The 25,656-nt window shown below is 41.6% G+C and overlaps 1 protein-coding gene across 2 annotated transcripts in view; it reads left to right on the top strand.

Annotated features, from left to right (window-relative positions):
• Positions 1–25,656, top strand: part of PRKCH (protein kinase C eta) — a 221,176-nt gene that overhangs the window by 188,870 nt on the left and 6,650 nt on the right. For both annotated transcript variants that reach the window (XM_064571148.1, XM_045900996.3), the window contains 2 exons: positions 2,789–2,927; positions 3,513–3,701. In XM_064571148.1, the coding sequence (XP_064427218.1) occupies positions 2,789–2,927; positions 3,513–3,701 (328 nt within the window). The remainder of the gene's footprint in view (positions 1–2,788; positions 2,928–3,512; positions 3,702–25,656) is intronic.

The raw sequence follows: 25,656 nt of genomic DNA on the forward strand, positions 1-25,656 counted from the left end.
TCCTTTGTCCTCAACCACTTGGGATGCCTCTCAATGAAACCACTGTGGGCATTTTAAGTAACCCTGATTACCCAGCAACAACAATGTTTAAAATAACTCTTTCTACCCTTCTGTGCTTGTATGACAAAAGTTATAGCTATGAAATACGGGGGCTCAATGAGCTAATGAATGATGAGCCCGTAATTGTGTATTTGGCATTTTGGAATCTGAGCCTCTGCCCTGTATGAACTTGTAATCTTCATTGTGTAGCCTTGTTAAGTTTGGCTGTTGAGTTACATGTTGGCATTGAAGGCTGGGGAGCTACTGCAAAGCCAAAAACTGACCTCTGCCTATTTCAAAGTCAGAAGTCAAAGGATGATTTTTTTGCTTTTGCATTTTTTTTTTTAAGTAAAAATAATGATTACCCTTAGAATGGAAGCTGATGGTGGCCATGAATGAATCTTTAACCTTTGGATCTATTTGACCAACCCCGTCAGTGTTTCACTCTTTCATCTGGCTGCAAGCCGAGGAAAAGTATCATGATTGGGTCCATAACTGCCTTTCCGAAAGTAGTTTCCCTTCACCAGTGTCACCAAAGCAAAGAATTTGAGCTTATATTTCAGGATTCTTCTTTTCCCTCTGGAATCCATCTCTAAGGGGAAAAGCACATCCCTTTTTTAAGTGTAATTACTTTGGAACAAGGATCCCACTGAGGTTTATGAAGCTTCCTTTCTTTCCCTAAAAATAAGACAGGCTCTGAGTTGGCCAGGGCAGCTCGCTGTTGTCTGTCTGAAATGCTTCTGTTTATCTCTTGGGGCAGCACCTTCTGCCAGGCCCAAGCTGGAGCGAGGGAGGAGGAAGGCTTAGCTCCAGCTAAGGGGAAGACAGGTACACAGACAGAGCCTTCCGGAATACAGTGCAGGGTGTACCATCATTGAGGCATGAACTGGGTACTCTGGGGGCAACGTTGACTATCCAGGGATATCGGGTCAGAACTTAGAGAGAAGGTGTGAGACATTTGGACCAAGGGCAGAACTGATAGCCTGGGATTATATTATGCTCTTAACTGAACCCCCTTGGGATCCCAATTTGGGAGTTTGGTCTGTTAGTTAGCACCTGGTATGAAACCAACAGTGGCATTTCCCTCGGGCCTTATACAGTCCTGAGGAATGCCGAAAATGAGTCTGAAATGCCAGGATTGAAGTGTGGCCTTGGGCATCCTATGACGGGGATGAGTCGAGCCCCCTATACTGCTCAGTCTGTCTTCCAGGCAGTGAGGCCGTGTCCCCGGGCTTCTCTGTGCAGAGGGCATGGTGCTGGGTGGCTTACAAAACTGATTGCAAGCACTTGTCTCTCCCAGAACAATTCCTGCCACCCATGACAGCAACTGAGTAATATCCAATTAAACCTCTTACTTGGGCTGTTAGTCACAAACTCTCTTGAGCAATCACAGGTCAGTTCTTGAGACCGTTGTAGGTTTCTGTTAGCACTTGTTTTCTGTTACCAAAGAAAATCCTTTACGGGTCCGTAGCAAGCTAACAGCTTTAGGAGAATTCAGAGACCCAGTACCCTTGTTTGGCAATGTGAGAGAGCAGGCTCTGGGCGCAGGTCCACACAGGCCTGGCTGGCTGGGCTAGAACATGGTGCCGACAGAGGCCGCCCCCAGGCTTACTCAGATCCCCCACGGTCTTGCTCTCTCCTGGGGCGGCAGACTGTAATCTCTAACCCTGAACACGTCTGATGTGTGCCATCTGTCCCAGAGAAGCCAGACAACCAGGCGCTAATAGGGCGGAGGGTCTGTGACCATTCCTGGAAGAATGGCTGAGAAAGACCGTGCTCCTGGCAGTGGCCTCCCTCCCGAGGCCATGATCATAGTCATCCCACCTGCCACCCTGCATCTCGTGAGTGCTCCTTCACGTGGGCTAAATAGGTCTTGCTTATATTGTGTGGGGGCTGTGGTGGAAGGAAACCGTTTCCACAGATCCCAGCCCCCTGAGAACGCTTGCTTGTTGGAAAGTGGGATTTTGTATGGAGAAGGGGAACAAGGCTGGGTTTGGTTTCAAGTGCAAAAGGCTTGCTTTTCTGAAGTGGGCGCTCAGAGACCCAGCACACCTTTGCTTACTCCCAGGGAGACTGCTGCCAGGGGCACACAAGCCGAGAGGAGGCCTGCTCTGCGTTCCCACTGATGTGTGCCAGGAAAACTCCTTTGCTTTCACCTCACTTATCAGGGATTCCTAGAAGACAGGACTTTGTTTTCATTCCTGGGTGTCTCCGGTGACCGCTGTCTGTGCGACCTGTGTGGTCAGACTGTAGCAACTCATGAGCTCCCAGAGCACAGCTTGGAAACGGGTCCCGCCTGCGCTGGCATCACCTGCCTCCTCTGAGCTGAAACGTGATCCCAGGCTGGACAGACACCAAGTCTTTCTGTCACGCCAGGCCAACAGAACTGGATTCCCAGAGCAGGGCTAGGCACACAGAGCCATGAGGGCCCCGCCACAGCCCACGGTGGGGGTGAGGCTCCAGAAGGTCAGTCCTACAGCGACTGTGGAGACACCCCCGGGAGGGGGTACCATCGGGCCTCGGGGGGTTGTATGTGGTTAGCCTATTCACAAGGGACCATCATCTAGGAACCATGAGGCAAATTTTGAGTTGACCTAAAGCTTTTTCCAAGATAACCCAAAGAAGTTTGTTACCTTGGAGGTGTATGCAGGAAGCTTGCTTGGTGTGGTCTCCTTAGCCACCCCACGAGCCAGCCCATCAGGGTTTGGGGCCTGGCTGTCCTATGCATGTTGCATACTCTTTCTTCCAGAGATCTCAAATTGGACAACGTACTGTTGGACCATGAGGGCCACTGTAAGCTGGCAGACTTTGGGATGTGCAAGGAAGGGATCTGTAATGGAGTCACCACGGCAACCTTCTGTGGCACGCCAGACTATATTGCTCCAGAGGTGAGTGCCGCTTGGGCAATCCCGAGCATTAATGTCACAGGCTGTTTTGGTGCACTGAGCTTTATGGGCGCGTTGAAAGCTGACACCTCCACACTCCCTGATGCCTCATTGGGTGAATGATGCCTGAAAATGTCCTTGGTTCCTATAAATAACAATTTGAGTTAAAAAATTTTTGTGTAAACCTTGCCATTGCTTTAGGCATTTGCCCTGAATGAGGACAAAGTGTGCTCTACTCCCAGCTATTTATTTTCCTCTTTGTCTCTACTCAGTGCTTTGATCCCAGCCCCATTTATCAGAAGTAGAGAAAAGTTCCTCAGTCTTTCCCATGCGAGTGAGTGAGCCCAATCTCCTCCTCCCTCTACAGGGACACCCTTTCTGTTTTGGATCTGCACATGCCATTACCTTGGCCAAAACAGGCCATAAATGTTTGATCACCTGGATGAAAGGTCCTCTGAGTTGAACCACAGAGAAAACAGACCACTCTCTAGAGATGAAATGAAACCTCTTTCCTAATCCATCATTTTCCCTAGTCATTCAGGACACATTCATTGATCAGATGTTCTCACCTTGGCCCCCTCTGCACAGATCCTCCAGGAAATGCTCTATGGACCCGCAGTAGATTGGTGGGCGATGGGCGTGTTGCTCTATGAGATGCTCTGTGGTCACGCACCCTTCGAGGCGGAGAATGAAGATGACCTCTTTGAGGCCATCCTGAATGATGAAGTGGTCTACCCTACATGGCTCCATGAAGATGCCACAGGGATCCTGAAATCTGTAAGTTTGGTTTACCCAGCCAGCTTCTGGCCTACTGCAAACCAGCTGGCTGTGTACTTCTTTGTGTTCTTCCAACACCTCGCACTGGTAAGCTCTCAGTGCTAACTGCAGTATATGTTTTAATCTGCAGAATCAAAGAACCAGAATGTTTTCCTCTGGTTATGCAATAGTTCTTTCTGGGCCAACTGTGAGCCGTTGATAACGTTGTTTGCCAAATATCAAGTATTTCTAGCACTTTGGCTCTAGCGTAGGTGAAGTAATGCACCCCCTTTAAACAGTCAGGACACGCCAGGGGGTTGGGTCAGGTGAATGCCATTCCTGCTTTGTTTGGGTATTGACTGTGTTTCTGGGATGAAGGGGTCTTTCCCTTAGTGCTGGGCGAGACCAGGAGAGGTTTTCTAAACTTCTGCAGATCCCTTTTGGGTCCACATTATCCTAATGAATAATAAGTGAGGTGCCAGACCCAGGATTCATGTGCAGTGAGGTTAATGTATCATGAAAAGTCTTTCTCGTGTACATTTAAGGTACCATGCTGGAAGCCTTATTTTGAAGTGAGGAGGAAACATGGATTTGATGCCTTTATGTTGAAAATAAAAAAGCACATGTGATCTATGTCATTCCTATAACCACGTTAGTTGAATTCACAAAGCATGTATTATCGCCTACTAGATGCATAGGGGAATAAAGATGGATAAAAGGTCAATTCTTCAAGTAGGGAAAAATCAGGATAATCCATTCTCTGTCAGATAGTTTCTAGGGGATAAGAATTACTTTCCTTAAGTTATACCCTTTCCAGCGATTTGAGACAGAAAACTAAATTTGGAAAATATTGGCTATCTTGTTGGGAGACTTATCTCTCTTTAGAAATCTTCAGTGATATAATCCGTGCCATTTCAAGAACATTTTATATGCTGGTCACCATGTACTGGGGCTGAAGGCATGACTGTCCCTGAGAATTCTCCTTATCACTAAAAGTGAAATAATCATAGAAATACTTCTCAGGCAAATATTGCCAAAGTGAATTGTAATTGGTAACTTGATTCTCAAGGTTAGGTGCCAGTATTCTCCTGATATTGAGGAAACACTAATCTCTTATAGAAACAAAAGTAAAGTCACTTTGGATTCTACCAAATGTCTCCTACCTAGCATGTTTTCACAAGAATAACTGATTTGTATCGTTGGTAGAAGTTTTAGACTGAGGAAACAAAGACTGTGGCTTTTATGACTTCATGAATAAAAGACGGAGGAGGGCTTGTCTCTGTGGATTCATGCCCTGAAGTGTCTTAACTTCTCGAAGGGAACTGTACTCACCTAGGTTGGCCCCAGCCAAATCTGATGACCTAAGCTACTTTAACACAACCTAATTGTGCTACAGAATCGGGCTTATGTTGCATTATTACTTTTCCAGTACCGTGGTCCATAATCTGGCTCTTCAGGCACGCTAACCCCCTGTGGCTGACAACCGCCACCGTTGTTCTATTCATTGTTTTTCATGGTGCACATATTTAATTCAGTTGCTGTAGCCTATTTAGCATTTTTAATACTTAAAAGAAAGACCTCAGAGTTTATAATTCAAATGAAAATACTAGTTTGAACTATAAAGAAATGTGCATCGTTGGCTTGGTATATAAATGTCATTATGCTCAGTATGGTGAAGGGTAGGAAATAAAAATCAGTCTGTGCCTCAAGAAACTGTAATGTTCTCTGTGTAGGGTTAACAATCCAGATCATCATTTCTCTGATAAATATCTCCTACCTTTTGTCTGAATCCAGTGGAAATCTTGAGGTCCCCTTATCGTTTGAGTTGGACATCACTCACATGTGCGTCTCTTAATTTTTTTCTTCAAAATTTTAGAAGTCCTTAACTTTATTCTAGTATTTCAGAATCCTCTTGAGAGAGTTTTTCCCAACTAAATCTGGGACCTAGATCTTACTCCCCCTCACCCAATCCCTATAAAACCTAGAATGGGTACTAAGCAAGATTAAGAACCATATGGCACTATTAAGATGGTTTCTTCTTAACCAGATAAGTCTAATTACTTTAAACTATATCTTTGATATATATATATATATGCATTTTGTGTGGGGTTTTTTTTTTTTTTTTTTTTGGTAACTAGAATATTTGTTATCTAGTAATATCCTCCCTCCGCAATCTTTGTTCTAAGAGAAAACAGAGCCTCTGGTGCCCAAAGAGAATCTAATCTTCATTGGAGACTGAGTTTTACCCTCTCCTTGCAGATTTGCTCCTGGGAAGCTGTGAACCTCTTCGCTTTCCTTTATTTTTCTTTCAGACACCAGTTGCTCAACTGAATAGAGACAGCACCTGAGATTGTGATATGTCACTGACCTTGCAGTGATTTTCCTAAGTGGCATTCTATGTTCTTGGTGGGGTGTCTCCCGTAGGAAGGAGTGTGGGCTTCACTTGGTGACAGGCTTACCTCCCAGCTCTATTCTGTTTTGACTTGGTGACCTGGGTGAGCTACCACACCTCTCTGAATCTCAGTGTCTTTGCTTACAAAATCAAGGTAATAAAATCCATGTCATAAGATTATTATCCAGAACACCATAAGGATTCTATTTCTTCTTCCTTCAAGGAGCGTCCCTTAAAAGTGATTTTCTGAAAAACACTTGCAAAGGTATCAGATGAAATTACTAAAAAGCATTCACCCAGAGGATTTCTGGGACAGCTTTGTACATTTCAGCCTCTATGCCTAAAAATAAAAAAGCTTAAATGCCATAGTGGAGGAAATTCAGCTATTCTTTGCTAAGGGCTGAGACATTTATTTATTTTTTTTATTTTTATTTTTATTTTTATTTTTTTAAAGATTTTATTTATTTATTTGAGACAGAATGAGAGACAGAGAGCATGAGAGGGAGGAGGGTCAGAGGGAGAAGCAGACTCCCTGCCGAGCAGGGAGCCCGATGCGGGACTCGATCCCGGGACTCGATCCCGGGACTCCAGGATCATGACCTGAGCCGAAGGCAGTCGCTTAACCAACTGAGCCACCCAGGCGCCCAGGGCTGAGACATTTAAATGGAAGTGTGATCAAGGAAAAGAAAGAAAACAGTTAAGAACAGTCAGGACTTGAGAAACACTGAGGAAGAAATACTTTATCCAGGTCTGGTGGTGAAGAACCCGTCCCCACAGCAGAGCTGTCCACAGGCAAATCTCGGCTCTTTCACTCACTGGCTGTGTTCTCTTGGGCACATAGTGTAATTTTGCCATGCCTCAGTTTCCTTATCTGTACAACTGGGGCATGAGATAGTGTGTGTGGGATACTTGGAACAGTGTTCAGCAGAGGAGATGCTCAGGAAGTGGCCACTACCATCATCAATGACATCTGCGTCTATGAAATGATTTTAGACTCTTTGTGCTGTCCTTTGAAAAATGATTATTGTATTACGAAGAAGGTTGAAGGTATCAAGTCATGCTTATAAACCTTTCAGACTGCTTTTTGGCTTTAATTGCAACTTGATTTAATTAGACCAATATAGTTTTCTATTGCTAGAAGAAACCTTAAAGACTGTCCATTCCAATCCCCTCATTTTATAGATAAGGAAACTAAGGCTCAGAGAAATTGTGACTCACCAAAGGCCATTCAGCACATTAGTTTAAACAAAAAAATTAGAAGTCTTGTGCAGTTTTCATGGGAATGTAAAATGGTGCAGCCACTATGGAAAACAAGATGGCAGGCAGTTTCTCAAAACATTAAACATAAAATTACCACATGGTCTAGCAATTCCATTTCTGGATGTATCACCAGAAGAATTGAAAGCAGGGACTTGAACAGATATTTGTACACCGATCTTCACAGCAGCATTATTCACAATATCTGAAAGGTGGAAACAATCCAGGTGTTCTTCGACAGATGAATGGATAAACAAAATGTGGTATATGCATACAATGGACGATTATTCAGCCTTAAAAAGGAAGCAAATTTTGATGCATGTTACAACATGGATGAACTTTGAAGGCATGCCTAATGAAAAAAGCCAAACCCCAAAGGACAAATGTATGATTCCACTTTTATGAAGTACCTAGAATGACCTAGAAAGTCAAACTTACAGAGACAAAAAGCAAAATGGTGCTTGCCAGGGACTAGGGGTGGGGGTGTAGGGAATTAGTGTTTAAGGGGTGTGGGGTTTCAGTTTTGAAGGATGTAAAAGATTCTGGAGATGGATGGTGGTGATGGTTGCACAACAGTGTGAATGTACTTAATGCTACTGCGCTACACACTTAAAAATGGTTAAGAAGGTAAATGGCATATTCTGTATATTATGCCACAATTAAAAAAATAGAAAAAAAGCCCCCAAACCCTGGGATCAGAATCCAGATATTCTTAACTCCTAGCCAGAGCTCTGAGCTAGACTACCTCTGGCCATTCCCCATTTTTCTTCTACTTCCCATTAATAAGAACATGGGCACAGACCTGACTAGGGTAGAGGCTGAAGAATAAAAGGAGGTTGGAGGATGGGGCTTAGGGCCCACCAAGGTTCACAGAGTGACCGTGGAAGAGGATTCAGTGAGGAGGTTAGGAAGGAACGACTTCAGGTTGTATAAACATCTAAATCTAAAATGTGGCTACTAGTTTTACTTGTGACAAAATAGGCCAATGGTTTTACAGTGTGATCTACCCAGAAACTGATGCCTGCAGTAACTTTTGAGTAGTACTAGCTAAGTAGGAACAAATAGTCCTAGGCCAGATAACTGAGGGCTTGGGGAATCTGTGTTAGAAGTTATGTAAGTGGAGACATTTTTTTTTTTTAAAGATTTTATTTATTTATTTGAGAGAGAGAGAATGAGAGACAGAGAGCAGGAGAAGGAGGAGGGTCAGAGGGAGAAGCAGACTCCCCGCCGAGCAGGGAGCCTGATGCGGGACTCAACCCCGGGACTCCAGGACCATGACCTGAGCCGAAGGCAGTCGCCCAACCAACTGAGCCACCCAGGCGCCCAAGTGGAGACATTTTTAAGGACTCTGAACAAGACTTCATTTTGTTGTGCAATTCAAGATAAAGTGCATTTCTTTCTTTAAAAATATAGACTTCAAGCCCTTTTCCAGGATTTTGTGATCCCCTAAGATTCTGGGAGCTTGGTGACTTCAAGAGTTCCTAACGTTGAATGTTGACTCCATTGGATGGTGTCCTGCATGGTCCTAAAAATTGTCAGGAGGTCCTGAATGCTAAGTTTTGTATTATAATCACTTGTCATCACCCTTCATTTCATAGAGCTTGGTGACGATTAAAAACACAGAGAATTGCCAAGATAGAAAATCTTTCAAAAGCACTTGGTCTGAATCCCTGGTTGATAGGTGAAGCTGAGACCCAGAGAGGTGAACCAACCTCACATGGTAGCGTGGAAGAAGCACACACTAGTCTGAGTCAGGGGACCTCCTTCCACTCCTGCCACTGCTCTTCAGCCTACCTCTGCAAAGCAGGGATGAGGACACCAATAGTACCCACTTCAAATGAGGGAGTACACATGAAAGGATTTGGAAAGTTGCAATACAGGAGTAATTTATTAGTATTGTTGAGTTATGAGTAGTAATTTCATAACATACTGAATGTGTCATTATCATCATCCTCTCCCTGAACAAGATCCACCAACATCATCAAGATTATTAAGTGCTAAATTGTACATGAAGCTGGGTTCCATTTTTATTCCAGAGAGAACTATATTGCACTTTTCCAGAAGCTAAAGACATGTATGTGGGATGTAAATAACCAAAAAGATACGGATCTGCCTACTCACTTACCAGGAGTGAGTCCATGCATATATGCATAGCAGCCATGGGTCTGCTAGGCTCAGGTACTAGCAAGGGGCTGGGGATGCAGAGAGGACCACACCAGATATTATCTTTGCCTTCAAGGAATTTAAGTCCAGCTGGGATGGGGAAGAAAACAGATAAGAAAAAAGAAATCATACAAATAACTATCATTACCTTACAATTGACGTTAAATAAAATAACATTATCATTAACTTAGAATTCGATTTTTAAAAAAGGTCTAAGGTGCTTTGAGAAGATATAAGAGATAGACCAAACCTAATCTAGGTCATCAAGTGAGGCCATCCTGAGGAAATGACATTTAAGCTGAACCCAAAGGCTGAAGGCAAGTTAGATTCAAGAAGTACACAAAGATCTTGAGAAAGAGTGAGTTTGAGTAACTCTCTGGCAGTGTGGCAGGACTGTAATGAGCAAAGGTATAGGGCCGTGGGGGTTAGAGGAGTTGAGGCTGAGCATGAAGGACACTGGAGGCCATGTGAAGGAGTGCCAAGATGAGTCATTGGAGGACTTCAAGCAAGTATGAGGGACAAAATGTTTTTTCATGTTTAAGTGATCATTCTGAATATTTATAAAGAGATATTGTAGATCAGATGGAAGCATTTGCAGATGAAATATCTGGGATTTTTTTTTTTTTTTTTTTTTGAGAGAGAGAGGGAGAGACAGCGGGGGTCGGAGAGAGGTGGGGGAGAGAGGGAGAGAGCAAATCTCAAGCAGGCTCCATGCCCAGTGCGGAGCCCAGTGTGGGGCTTGATCTCATGACTCTGAGATGATGATCTGAGCTGAAATCAAGAGTTGGACACTCAATCAGCTGAGCCACCCAGGTGCCCCAATAGCAAATTTTAAAATTAACATATGAATCCATTTTATACAAAGTGTGTGTGTATACATATGTGCCTGTGTGTGTATAATGTATATATGTATACACACACATTACAGACTGTGTAGAAAAAGTGAACTCAGCCTTCATTTAATGAAACAAAATGGTTTAACAATACAATCATAGAAAAAGAAGAAATAATGTGAGCCACATACCAGCTCTCTGGGTGATCCAGCTACATCTTTTTTTTTTTTTCCACTTTAGTTTTGAATTTATTATGAAATGTTTCAGTAACAATGGGTCTGGATCCAACTATGCCTTTTTGATTGCTGGTAAGAGTCCCAAGGTCCTGGACTGGGAGTCGACATAACCCTGGTCATTTTTATGCTAAGAGATAAAATTTATCAGCGGTTTTAGCATATTCATTCTTCAACATCCACAAACAGTGTTTGTACCTTCCCAAGAAGTATTTCTCAATCCAAAGTTGAGTAACTAAGTGTACCCCAAAGAAGGATTTTTAAACAAAGAGCAGTGAAGAAGAGAGCCGTCAATGGTGAGCTCTGCCCTGAGCTGCTCCCCCTGCTGCCCTGTGGGATCCCTTCCTGCGGGCTGGGGCCGCCCTTTCCCACCAAGACAGGAAGGTCCAAGATCTCCAAGCCAGCCTCTCACATCCGCTCCCTGAACCACTCTCAGCATGGTGGGCCATCCCTACTTGGCTTCCTGAGATTTCCTGATACTCTTTTCTTAGGAACATAAGGTCAGCCCTGTTCCTGGAATTGGTGTCTGCTGGATATTTTGGTTGCCTTTTTTTTTTTTTTCCTTCAAAACAAAATGCTTTCTGAATTCCTTTCTACCTTTTAAAATGGAAGGTTTTATTATCTGTAGAAACTGTTTGGATACCCATTTATGTAGCATACCACAGAGTCATAGATGGTAAGGACCTTGTGGCTTTGTATGGTGTAATAATGTCTGTGAGTCCCCTGAAGTGGGGATGAGGCGGTGTTCTTGTCCCCTGTTCCACAGAAAGTGAGTGGTTAAACAGGATGGGCACTGGCGTCTTACCCAACAGAACTCCCAGCCCATTGTTACTTTCCTACCCTAGCCCTTCCCATGATCACCTTTACCAACCACCCCCCCAGATTGTGAACTTTCAAGTGCTTTGTGTGTGGATGTCCAAACATTTCATATAGACATGAAGAGAGGCAGAGGACTTACTTGTGAGGACACTTCCCTGAGGCACAGAACCATCCAGAAGAGGGGAGCTGGAATACACCCAATGTTTAGCCCAGGACTTCTACTTGGGAAAAAATTCCCAAATCATTAACCACTAATCCTTACAAACTAAAAATAACCATCACATACACTCAAAAAAACTGTAATGGAAAGACTATTTTTCTTTCTTGCCCTTTTGTGTCTCATTTCTCATCTTCCCTTTAAATGTGTATGTGAAATACATGTCCATGCTCTAAAAGCAAAACAATCCCACCTGTTCACTCTCCTAGATTATAAAAACTGGCAACACCCACAGAAGTTAACACAGAAAAGATATGTGAAGACACACTTGGATAAAGGCATTCTGGATTTATGACTTTAAAGACAACTTTTTAAATGTTTTTCTTTCCCTTGGTTTGAGAATAATACATGCTTTTTGTTGGCTGAGTTTCCTTAACTGGCACTAAGTTATCCCAAAATGCTAATAATCATAACACAGAAGAAAACAGAGAGTTTGCTTAGAGTTTTGTGGTTGCACTGAGTTTTGCCTTCATGTAGCTCCAGAGAGATTGAAATTTGGGCAAGTCCTCACGAATCCACAGAGCTTAAGAAGGTGACGGCCTTTCTGTGAGATGAATCTTCCTTTGTGCTAAATCATCTCCTGCGAGGGATCATGAGGCTTGGTGCTGACTCAGGTGAAGTCAGTGCCCTTTCTCTGAGCTCACACAGGTGGCCAGGTTAAATAAGCGCTGAAAGGAGTTTGGTGCATTCTCCTGAGTCACCTTTGTCTGTTCAGGAGGCATTGTAAACTTGGCATTAGAGGGAGATTACAGAGTGCTTTTGTTCCAAAGCTTTATAGAAACTAAAGTGTGTGTGTACTTGTGTGGGTTTTATCTGTCCTCACACCTCTCAGATTTCATCATCTGTGCCTTGTCTGCAGGAATCCTGTGTGCCTATGTGCACAAAGGGAGAATCACAATTAATGCTGGGATCCTCTTTTAGCCAGGAGTCTGTCCCACGTCTGTCGCCACACAGTTGATGAGAGCAGCATTGAATTTGACCCCCTCCATTTCCCACTCCCCTCCTGTCAGAAGTCAAGATGCTCAAAGGAAGTGGTCAGGCAGAAGGAGGCTGAGGAAGTGGAGGGAAAACTGGGACCAGATTAAGGTAGAGGATCCAACTCTGGATCATTAGAACTGATTTTTCAAACACTGTCATGGGGAAAATCCAAAAGAAATTTACTGAAAGATCCTTTAGCAAGAGAAATGGTTTACATGCAGCCAGGCAGCCCTTTACTAGGACTGGAGTTCCCATATGAAGAAATGGAGCTGCTCCATAGTCCTCTTATTGAAACTGCTAGTGCAATTAACACCTTTCAGAAATGAACCATTTCCTTACAGACAGATCAATGCTAGTGTTGGCAGAAGACAGAAAAACCCTAGCACACTGATCCTCCTGTAGACTTATTTGGCATTTTTAAATCATATTTTATGAAAGTTACTGTTCTCAGCTTCCCTCCCCCTCATTTTAGCTTATAAGTTTACTTAGGAATAGAGGTCCTAATGTTTTATTTGTGGCTGGCAGTGTGAAGGATTTTTTCCTTTTTCTTCTTTTTTTTTTTAATGGAGTACTAATACCACTTGCCCCTTTAATCTCCATATCTCAGCCAGGAGGATAAAGATATCAGAGGTTTTGTAAATCGAGCATGGATACCTTTTCTACGTGGCAGTTTGCTAACTGAAATCTGTGGGTCAGAAGAGCTTTTTGTTTTAAGCTGGAAAAATTCTTGTGAACAGAACTAGTACACTTTGTTTTCTTTCATGTGTCCTTTCCAACTATCAAAAATCAATAATTTTTAGCAGTTGATGGTTAGGTTTGGTTTGGACACCCTAGATAAAAAAGGGTGTTGGCCTGGGTTTCATCAGGAGAAAAATAAAAGGCATTGTGTAGTCTCCTCTGGAGGACCCTTGTTTAGTACTTGCTTCCTTTAAATAGCTACATTTGGGGGGATGGCACCTGAAATGAAGAAGTAGTTTGGGCCTCTGGAGTGGCCACAGTGAGTAGAGCTTTCTTGTCTGTTAACACTTGGGAGAGCAGTAAAACCTGCCCCATCAGTCAGGGATGCTTGAGACTCACTTGCCAGCATAAAATCATATTGGCCAACAACATGGGTGTTGGCACAAATGCCTGACCTTGGACTTGGATCTCTAGGACTCACCTCTGACCTTTACCTTTTTTTAAACCAACATTGTCCTATGACTTGGGATTCAGGGGAAGCTATAATGATTATAAAACACAGGAAAATTAGAGTGTTAAAAGCACTGAAAAGGAATTAAGTAGATGCCCACACAGAAAGGCTCTTGGATTCCAGTCACTGACAGCATGAAAAACAGAGCCAACAAACCCGCTTACAGATTTTAGCACTGCTTCTGCCCCCTTGCACGAACAGCGACAATACGGGCCATTTACTGTACTGGCTTTCATGAGGAGATAATAAAGTACACTGTGTACTGTGCCTCTGGAGATACTTACGGAATATTCTGATGTAGGTTAGTTATAAGTAACTTATCAGTATAGATGTTGATCCATTGGTATTTTCAAATATACTCATGAGCCCCCTTCTTCATGACTAGCCCAAGGAGATAAGCTTGAGCAAGTTCTGTTTCATTTTACTTTTTATAAAGACAAGTCCACTTGAGACCCAAGGAAAATGTGGCTTCTCTAGCTGAGGGAGAAGGTACAGTCATCTTCAAAATGGCAGTTCTTCTCTCCCCGAATTTTAATGATAAATCCAAAGAGAGACAATAGAGAGCACAGTCCATGGAGGCCATTGGTCTCCCTTCCCACTTGATGCCAGAGAGGTCATCCGGTGTCCTTGACAAATCCCAGTTCTTATGCTAATGTTTCCAATAAGACAGTCGTGCTCCTCCTGGGAAAGCCCTTTCTGTCACTTCATGGCATCGAGTATTAAACTTATTTTAATTGTCCTTACAAGCTTATGTATGTCCCCTTAACTCCCACTCCCTAAACATATTTTTTATTTAGAAGTGCCTCTTATTGCCAACACCTCTCCTGGTATTTGAAAATGTCAACAGTGCCCTTTTATCTTTTTTTCTCCAATATAAAGACCCCCCATTTGTTTAAAGTAAAGCAAGGTGGTCAGACTAAAGGATTCTTTACGTCCTTTTCAAGACTGTTTTCTCTGCCCTCTCTTAGTACCCGCTGGTCCCATGGGCCAGCAAAGGAAGTGTAACGTAAGTAAGCACACAAAGTGCCATGCATTCTCATTCAAGTGAAGTCCTGAATGTCATCCCACGATTCCTCCTGACCTGTCAGTCCACACTGTTTTTTAATCCAGAATCCAAATGAGAAGATTGGTTACCTCAAAAAGAAAGTTAGCACAGTGACTGAAAGCAAAGGCTTCTAGTGCTAGATAGGCTGGGGTTTGAATCCCAGCTCCACCACTCCCAAACTGGGTGGCCTTGGAGAGGTTACAGATTGGACTGTTCTTCAGTTTTCACTCTGTAAAATGGGAATGATAATCAGGGTCGCTGTAAATATTATACAGAATGAATTTGAAACACTTAGGTCAATACCTGCTATAATACAAGAACACATAGATATGTATATATAGTAGTAGTAATAGCTACCACTTATTAAGCTATAGCATTTACAAAAGCTATACCATTTTTTTATTGATGTATAATTAACATACCATATCATGTAAGTTTCAGGTCTATAACATAGTGATCCAACAATTATATGCGTTATGAAATGGTCGCTATGATAAGCGTAGTTACCATCTGTCACCATACAAAATTATTACAATATTATTGACTATATTCCTTATGTTATACTTTTCATGCAGTGACTTATTCATAACTGGAAGTTTATACCTCTTAATTCCCTTCACCTGTTTTGCCTGCCCCCCCCCCCCCGCCCCCAACTGGCAACCATCAGTTTATTCTCTGTATTTAGGAGTCTGTTTCTGGTTTTGTTTTGTTTTTTCAGATTTCACATATAAGTTTAATCAATGGTATCTTTCTGAATTATTATACTCAGCATAATACCTACTAGATCCATCCATATTGTTACTAATGGCAACATCTCATTACTTTTTATGGTTGAGTGATACTCCATTGTATATATATACCACATCTTTATCCATTCATCTATTGATGGACACTTGGGTTGTTTCCATATCTTGGCTATTGTCAAAAAATGCTACAATAAACGTAGAGATGCATATATCTTTTCAAATTAGTGTTTTTGTTTTCTTCGAGTAAATACCCAGTGGTGGGATTACTGGATCATATGGTATTTCTACTTTTAATGTTTTGAGGAACCGCCATACTGTTTTTCATAGTGACTGCACCAATTTATATTCCCACTAATAGTGCACGATGGTTCCTTTTTCTCCACAACGTTGCCAACACTTATTTCATGTCTTTTTGACATTAGCCATTCTGACAGGTGTGAGGTGATAGCTCATTGTGGTTTTGATTTGCATTTCACTGATGATGAGTGATGTTGCACATCTTTTCATAGTCTGTTGGCCATCTATATACCTTTTTTGGGAAAATGTCTATTCAGGTCCTCTGCCCACTTTTTAATCCGATTGTTGGGTTTTTGGTGTTGTCTAAGTTTTTTCCATATTTTGGATATTAACCTTATTTGGCTATATCATTTGCATATATCATCTCCCATTCAGTAGGTTGCCTTTTTGTTTTGTTGATGGTTTTCTTCACTGTGCAAAAGCTTTTTATTCTGGTGCATTCCTCAGAGTTTATTTTTGCTTTTGTTTCCCTTGCCTGAGGAGACATACCCATAAATATGTTGCTAAGGCTGATGTCCAAGAGATACTGCTTATGTTATCTTTTAGGAGTTTTATGGTTTCAGGTCTCACATATAGGTCTTTAATCCAAGTTTATTTTTATATATGGTATAAGCAAGTGGTCTAGTTTCATTCTTTTTTGCATGTAGGTGGCTAGTTTTCCCAGCACCATTTACTGAAGAGACTTTGCATATTCATGCCTCCTTTGTCATAGATTGACCATATAAGTGTGGGTTTATTTTGGGGTTCTGTTCCATTGATCTTTTTGTCTATTTTTGTGCAGGTACATCCTCTTTTTGATTACTGTAGCTTTGTAGTATAATTTTAAATCTGGGATTGTGATACCTCCATCTTTGTTCTTCTCACTCAAGATTGCTTTGGCTATTGAGGGTCTTTTGTGTCCATACAAATTTAAGGGTTATTTGACAACACAAATAAATGGAAAGATACAACATGCTCATGGGTTAGAAGAATTAACGTTAAAATGTCCGTACTGCCCAAAGCAATCTACAGATAGAATGTAATCTCTATCAAAACACCCATACTATTGTTCACAAAACTAGAACAAATAATCTTAAAATTTGTACCATTCTTTTTTCCACTCCTACAGCTGCTTCCTGCCCAAATCAGTCTGGATCTGGATCCCTATGTGCTTTGAGGATGGCCAGGTGGTCCTATTTCCATAGGCATGCAGATTACTAGTTCCAGCCCAGCCTAGTAAATTCCACTCACCCAATCTGAACAAGCTAGAACAACTCTCCTTCTCTTGGCTCTTCCAATATTCCATGGCAACACCAGTCTGTACTTGCGAAGATTAGTTTGTTTCCCCAGAGCTATTCAAAAAATACGTTATGTATCCTTCCGCCCTGCCTCTGAGCCCCATCCCAGCCCCAGTGTGGGTTGTTGTCAGCCTCATCTCGGGTTTAAATGTCTCTGCCTTCTCCTATGGAAAAGTGACTTAGCAATGCCAAGTCAAAGCCCTGGGGTCTCTCTCCTCCCCGGCAGCCCCCATCAGCTAACTCACATGCCTCCGCTTGTCCCTCTCACCCCTGCTCTGTGCTGGCTGGTGCTGCCCGTGTAGGTCATTCCCAGGCTGTGCCTCGTCAGCTCAGCCGGCGCAAAGGGTTGCGCCAAGCAGGTGGTTGATGACTGGTCTTCCTAACCAGGCTAGACTGCCCTGTGACACTGGCAGCAGACCCGTGACTGCAACAGGCACACGCAGGCATGCATTTTGTCACCCCCATCAGCTGGACGCCCGCGGTGAGGTTGACCATCATAGCTGTGAAACCCGTGTTCTGGGTCGTGTGTTCTTCCTCTGCCCTCCCTCCCCAGCATTCTCTGGAGAGCCTGAAAATGCCTTCTTCCCATTTGAGAGCATCTGCCTGGAATATTGATGGGAATGTCCCGTGGAATGGTTTCCTTCCCTTCTGATTTGCCAACATTAACACTTTCTGCTCTTTGGTCTGAAATTGAATGAAAGGAGAAGGTCATTTTGTTTGTCCAACAGCCAAGTCCAACTATTAGGAGAAAATACAGTGTTTTCTCCCTCCTGAAAGAAAATTTTATTAGACTAATTGGTCTATTTATATAACCAGTTGTCTTCCTCTGAAATCAGACCGATTTTGAAAGAGGGAAAAATAGCCATTGCCTACATTTTAATGAGTTTCAAAGTACATTTGGATCCTGTTTTCTCAAAACACATTATTATACAGGGTTAGTTTAAACTGTGTCCTCTGGAACATTCAGCCACTGAAAACCAAAGCCACCTCGGGTGCAGCAGAGCCTACCAGACATGGCACGGGGTTCACAAAGAAGTTGCCCTATTGCATCCTTCGTCCTGCATTCACTATCTCCCTTCTGTTGTTTAAGCAGATACAACTGCACAGCAAAACCTGACTGCTATTTGTATTTCTTGTTTCAGGATTGTCTCTAGAAATCTTTGCTGTCAGAAAAACTGTTTTCCAGAGACCATCGTAACAACCCCACTGTTGGAAACTGTGAAAGCAGAAACAGGCCTTGTTGTGTCTTTCTTGGCTGCAAAGTTGAGTAGCAGGGAGAGCTGGATGAGCCTCAGGGTCAAGGCTGACTTCAGATTTTACTCTTGGAGGTGTTTAGTCCATGCCTCTGGCTTTAGGTAGAACAGGATGGACCTACAAGTGGTTTAACAAGATGCTTACTAATACATTTATTGAGGGTCTGTTTTGTGCCAGGCATTTACTTGTTGTAACAGCCTTATGAAATACAGGAAGATCTCCATTTTATAGTTGAGGAATCTGAGGCCCAGAGAAGGTAAGATATTTGTGCAAGGTCACACAGCTCATTGGCTACGAATATACAGAGTCAAACTGCAGACCCTAACCAGTTAACCTCTGTGCTTCCCTATCAGAGGGGCTCTTCTATCCTTCCTTAGTTGTGCAGGAGGCTTCCCAGGACATTCTTGTACAAACCCGACCTACATTTCACTGGAGAGCCACTTTCAGGAGGACACGTCTGTTTTCCTCTGTAGTCCTACCTTCTCTACAGCCCTGAAAGAACTGTTAAGTTTCTCATTCTCAGGACAGATGTATCTCTGATCACTTCGGGATCCTCTAGTGAAATTCCACTTTAATGAGGACCCCAAAGAAAGGAGACTACAAATTGAATCCATGCATTCTTGACCCCTCTCCTGTCCCTGCTCTCCAGTTACCTTGACACTTACATTTGGGGTGGAAGCAGATTTTCCACTTTGGCCTTCTCACTTACTCTTTGCAGTTTATAAAGTGCTTTTATTGACCCTAAAAAACATTCTGCCTCCTTTAGTAAATGTGTCCAGAATCTTTCATGAAGTCACTTTATTTTCCTCCTTGGCTGACTTTCTCATTTGGACCACAGTCGGGGAAAAGGTCAGTTGAGGCGAGGCAAGTTTAAGTATGACCTTAGACATGGACAGCCGATGGCTGCAAACAGCATTGTTGGTGACTTGTTTGGCATTTGGGTCCCATTAGGGACATAAGCAAACAGAGGATGTTTTTTGCAAAGGGATCATGCCGTCACTATTCACAGCAGCAGGAATACGGTGTTTAGGGAGAGTATCATGCCTGGCGTAGGGCAGCAAGCCCCTTCTCCTCCTAGCCCTGCACACCTCCACCAATGTGCACCGTTAAAGATTTTAGGACTGGGCTAATGATAAATATTCCCTTAACCCCCCATCTTTGCATCTTTGGAGGGGTAGTCGTGAAGAGGCTATAAGCTCCTCCTTGCGGTGGGCCCTGTCCTGGCTTCTGTTTCATGGTATTCATCCTCCCGGCCTTTTTTTTTTTTTTTTTTAAGTATAGTTGACACACAGTGTTACATTAGTGTCAGACGTACAGCATAAGGGATTTGACAAGTCTGTGTGTTATGCCGTGTTCACAAGTGAGCTACCGTCTGTCTCCATACGATGCTGTTACAATACCATTGATTAGAGTTGCTGTGCTATACCTTTTATCACTGTGACTTATTCGTTCCATATTTCCCACTACCCCTCACCCATTTTGCCCATCCCCCGCAGAACTCCCCCTCCCCCCCAGCAAGCATCAGTTTTGTTCTCTGTTTTTATGAGTCTGTTTCTGCTTTTTGTTTTAATTTTTAGATTCCACATATAATTGAAATCATATGGCATTTGTCTTTCTCTGACTTTTTCACTTAGCCTAATACCTTCTAGGTCCATCCATGTTGTCACAAATGGCAAGGTCTCATTCGTTTTTTTATGGCTGAGGAATATTTCATTGTACATATAAACCACTCCTTCCTTATCTATTCATCTCAGTGGCCACTTGGTTGCTTCCATATCTTTGCTATTGTAAATATTGCTACTATAAACATAGAGGTGGCATCTGTCTTTATGAACTAGTGTTTTCTGTTTTCTTTGGGTAAATACCTAGAGTAGAATTACTGGGTCATATGGTGTTTCTATTTGTAATGTTTTGAGGAACCTCCTTACTGTTCTCCACAGTGGCTACACTGATTTACATTCCCACCAACAATGCATGAGCGTTCCTTTTTCTCCACATCTTCACCAATACTTGTTATTTCTTGTCTTTTTGATTCTAGCCATTCTGACTAGGTGAAAGGTGATTCTCATTGTGCTTTTGATTTGCATTTCCCTGATGATTACTGATGTTGATCATCTTTTCATGTGTCTCTTGGCCATCTGTAAGTCTCTGGAGAAATGTCTATTCAAGTTCTCAGTTCATTTTTAACTGGATTATTTGTTTTCTGGTGTTGGGTTGTATAAGTTCTTTCTATAGTTGAGATATTAACCTCTTATTGGATATATCATTTGCAAATATCCTCTCTCATTCAGTAGGTTGCCTTTTCATTTTGCTGATGGTTTTCTTCACTGTGCAAAAGCTTTTTATTTTTATGTAGTCTCAATAATTTATTTTTGCTTTTGTTTCCCTTGCCTGAGGAGACATACCTAGAAAAATGTTGCGAAGACCACTATCAAAGAGATGACTGCCTATGTTCTCTTCTAGGAATTTTATGGTTTCAGGTCTGACATTTATGTCTTTAACCCATTTTTGAGTTTATTTTTGTATATGGTGTAAGAAAGTGGTCCAGTCTCATTCTTCTGCATGTAGCTATCTAGCATTCCCAGCTCCATTAAAGAGACTGTAGCATGAGTTTATTTCTGAGCTCTCTGTTCTGTGCTATTGAAGTATGTGTCTGTTTTTGTGCTCGTACCGTAATGTTTGATAGATTTGCAGCATATCTTGAAATTTGGGATTGTGATTCTTTCAGCTTTGTTCTTCTTAAGATTACTTTGACTATCCAGGGTCTTTTTGTGGTTCGATACAAATTGTAGGATTGTTTTAGTTCTGTGAAAAAAATGCTGTTAGTATTTTGGGAGGGATTTCATTGAATCTGTAGACTGCTTTTGGTAGTATGGACATTTTAACAATATTAGTCCTTCCAATGCATAAGCATGGAATATCTTTCCATTTGTTTGTGAGGTCTTCAGTTTTTTTCATTAATATTTTATACTTTTCAGAGTATAGGTCTTTAACCTCCTTGGTAAAGTTTATTCCTAGTGATTTTATTCTTTCTGATGCAATACTAAATGGAATTGTTTTCTTAATTTCTCTTTCTGCTACTTTGTTATCAGTGTATAGAAATGCCAACAGATTTCTGTGTGTTAATTTTGTATCCTACGACTTTACTGAATTTATTATTTTTCATAGTTTTTTTTTTTTTTTGGTGGAATCTTTGGGATTTTCTACATATAGTAACATGCCATCTGCAAATAGTAACAGTTGAACTTCTTCCTTGCCAATTTGGATGCCTTTTATTTCTTTTTCTTGACAATTGCTGCTGCTGGGGTTTTCAGTACTATGCTGAATGAAAGTGGTGAGAGTGGACATCTTTGTCTTGTTTGTGATCTTAGAGGAAAGCTCTGTTTTTCCCCCCTGACTTATGTTAGCTGTGGGTTTCTCATATGTGGCCTTTATTTTGTTAAGATATGTTCCCTCTAACCCCACTTTGTTGAGAGTTTTTATCATGAATAGATGTTGAATCAGATGCTTTCTCTCCATCTATTGAGATGGTATGATTTTTATTTTTCATTTTGTTAATGTGATGTATCACATTGATTGATTTGTAAATATTGACCTACCTATACATCTCCAGAATAAATCCCACTCAATCATGGTGAATGATCTTTATAGTGGATTGTTGAATGCGGTTTGCTAATATTTTGTTGAGGACTTTTGCATCTATGTTCATCAGGGATATTGGCCTGTACTCTTTTTCTGTACTGTCTTGTCTGCTTATGGTGTCTGGGTAATGCTGGCCTTGTAGAATGTATTTGGAAGCTTTCCTTCTATTATATGGAATAGTTTGAGAAGAACAGATATTAAATTTTCTTTAAATATTTGGTAGAATTCATGTGTGAAACCACCTGGTCCTGGACTTTTGTTTGTTGGGAGTTTTTTGATTACCAATTCAGTTTCATTAGTAATTGGTCTGTTCAGATTTTCTATTCCTGATTCAGTTTGGGAAGATTATATGTTTCTAGGAATTTATCCATTTCTTCTAAGTCGTCCAATTTGTTGGCATAGAATTTTTGTAGTAGCCTCTTATAATTCTTTCTATTTATGTGGTGTCAGTTGTTATTGCTGTCTCATTTCTGATTTTTTGGGGGGGTCCTCTTTTTTTCTTGAGGAGTCTAGCTAAAGGTTGGTCAATCTTGTTTATCTTTTGAAAAAGCCAGCTCTTAGTTTCCTTGATCTTTTTTATTGTTTTTGTAGTCTGTGTTTTATTTATTTCTGCTCTGATCTTATTATTTCTTTCCTTCTACTAACTTTGGGCTTTGTTCTTCCTTTTCTAGTTCCTGTAGGTATAAGGTTAGATAGTTTGAGATTTTTCTTGTTTCTTAAAGTAGGCCTGTATTTCTATAAATTTCCCTCTTGGAACTGCTTTTGCTTGGCCCAAAGATTTTGGACCACTGTGTTTTTATTTATCTTCATGTATTTTTTTATTTCTTCTTTAACTCCTAGGTTGCTTAGTAGCACGTTGTTTAGCCTTGACATGTTTGTGTTTTTTCCCCTTTTTTTTTTTTCTTATAATTGATTTCTAGTTTCATACTATTGTGGTTAGAAAAGATGCAGGATGTGATTTTAATCTTCTTAAATTTATTGAGACTTGTTTTGTGGCCTAATGTGATCTCTCCTAGAGAATGTTCTATGTGCACTTAAAAAGAATGTATTCTGTTGTCTGAAAAGAGTATATTCTGTTGTTTTGTGATGGAATGTTTTATATATATGTTAAGTCCATCTGGTCTAATGTGTCATTCGAAGACATTGTTTTGTCATTGATTTTCTGCCTGGATGATCTATCCATTGAAGTAAGTGGGGTGTTAAAGTCCCCTACTATTATTGTGTTACTGTTCATTTGTCCCTTTATATCTGTTAATATTTGCTTGATGTAATTACGTGCTCCAGTGTTGGGTGCATAGGTGTTTACAATTGTTAGATCCTCTTTTTGAATTGATCCCTCTGTCATTATGTATTGCCCTTCTTTGTCTTGTGTTGCAGTGTTTGTTTTAAAGTCCATTTTGGCTGATAAAAGTATTGCTCTTTGTTTTTCACTTCCTTTCGCATGGAACTCTTTTTCCATCCTTTCACTTTCAGTCTGTATGTGTCTTTAGTTCTGAAGTAAGTCTCTTGAAGACAGCACATAGATAGGTTGGCAGAATGGATAACAAAACAAGACATTTCTTTTGAGTAAAGCATTTAGACCATTTACATTTAAAGTGATTATTGATAGGTATGTACTTTTTGCCATTTTGTTAATTATTTTCGGTTGTCTTTGTAGTTTTACTCTGTTCATTCCTCCTTCTCTTACTCTCTTGCCTTGTGATTGATGGATTTCTTTAGTGTTATGCCTGGCTTTCTTTTTATTTTTTGTGTATCTATTATAGGTTTTGAGTTTGTGGTTACCATGAGGCTCATAAAACATCCTAAATACATAGCAGTCCGTATTCAGTTGAGGGTCACTTAAGTTCGAACATACTTTTTTTTTTTTTTAAGATTATTTATTTGAAAGAGAGAAAGCAAGAGACAGAGCACAAGTGGGGAGAGGTAGAGGGAGACTCCCCACTAAGCAGGGAGTCCAATGTGGTGCTCAATCCCAGGACCCTGGGATCATGACCTGAGCCGAAGGCAGACGCTTAACCGTCTGAGCCACCCAGGTGCCCCAGTTCGAACATATTCTAAAAAACTTTTGTTTTCGCTCCCCACTCCATGTTTTATGTGTATGTTGTCATGTTTTACATTTTTTTATTTATAATTTTCTTCTAATTATGGCCTTTTCTTTTGCACTTAAAAAAGTCCCTTTAACATTTCTTGTAAGGCCAGTTTAATGTTGAACTCCTTTAACTTTTGTCTGGGAACTTCCTTATCTCTCCTTCAATTCTGAATGGTAATCTTGCTGTTTAGAGTGTTCTTGGTTTTAGGTTATTACCTCTCAGCATTTTGCAGGCCGGAAGGGAGTAGCACGATATATGCAATGTTTCTGCTAAAAAACCAGCTGATAGCCTCATGGGGTTTCCCTTGTAAGTAATTAGCTGCTTCTCTCTTGCTGCTTTTAAAATTCTCTTTATCTTTAAAGCTTTGACATTTTAATTATTATGTGTCATGGTGTGAACCTCCTTGGGTTCATCTCATTTGCAGCTCTCTGTGCTTCCTGAACCTGGATGTCTGTGTTTTTCCCCAGGTTAGGGAAGTTTTCAGCTGTTACTTCTTCAAATAAGTTTCTGCCCCTTTCTCTCTTTCTCTTCTCTTCTTCTGGGACCCCTGTAATGTGAATGTTTGCTTGATGCTGTCTAAGAGATCCCTTAATCTGTCATTTTTAAAAATTCTTTTTTCTTTTTGCTGTTCAGCTTAGGGGCTTTCCTTTATCTTGTTCTAGATCACTGATCCATTCTTCTGCATCTGCTAATGGACTGTTGATTCCCTCTAGTGTACTTTTCATTTCACTTATTATATATTTCAGCTGATATTTTTTATATTTTCTATTTCTTTGTTGAAGTTCTTAGTTCATTCTTCAGTCCGGTGAAAATCTTTATATTACTTTAAACTCTTTATCAGCATATTGCTTATCTCCATTTCATTTAGTTCTTTTTTTGAGGTTTTTGTCTTGTTTTTTCATTTGGAACATATTCCTCTGTTTCATTTTGCTTGACTTTGTGTTAATTTTTATGAATTACACAGAATAGCTACTTTTCCTAAACTTGAAGGAATGGTCTTGTGTAGGGTTGTCCCCTGTGTAGACCATGTGTGCCTGGTGACTTTGGTTGGCTCACTGGAGCTGAGGCTAGTGTGGGCTGGGAGTCCTGCAGGACTCCATGTTGAGGCTGCCCTGATGGGATGGCAGGAGTTGAAGTGGGTGTGGGCTGGGATAGTCCTGCGGCTCTTTATGCAGAGGGTGCCCTGGCAGGACAGCTGAAGCTGGCATGGGCTGGGGCCCTCCCAGGTCTCCTTAAGCAAAGGGCACTCTAGCAGGAGAGCTGAAGCTGATGCAAGCCAGGGTGTCCCAGAGTGTTCGGCACAAGGGGCACCTGTAGCCAAGGCTGTTGCTGCCCAGGGTGCTCTACACAGGGAGGCCCTGGTTGGCCTGGCTGGAGCTGAATTAGAAGGTCCCAGAGCAGTCTGCACTGGGGGCATCCTAGCAAGTCATCTGGAGCCAAAGTGGTGTGACCTGGAGTATTTCCAGTGCTGTGTGTCTGTGTCACCTTGGCAGGAAGGCTGGAACTGTAGTGAGTGCTGCCCAGAAGTGCCCTGGGATGTGCCA

This window comes from Mirounga angustirostris, unplaced genomic scaffold, assembly GCF_029215605.1.
Source record: "Mirounga angustirostris isolate CCGP_5_RB_7025 unplaced genomic scaffold, mMirAng1.0.hap1 SCAF_9, whole genome shotgun sequence".
Lineage (NCBI taxonomy): Eukaryota > Metazoa > Chordata > Mammalia > Carnivora > Phocidae > Mirounga > Mirounga angustirostris.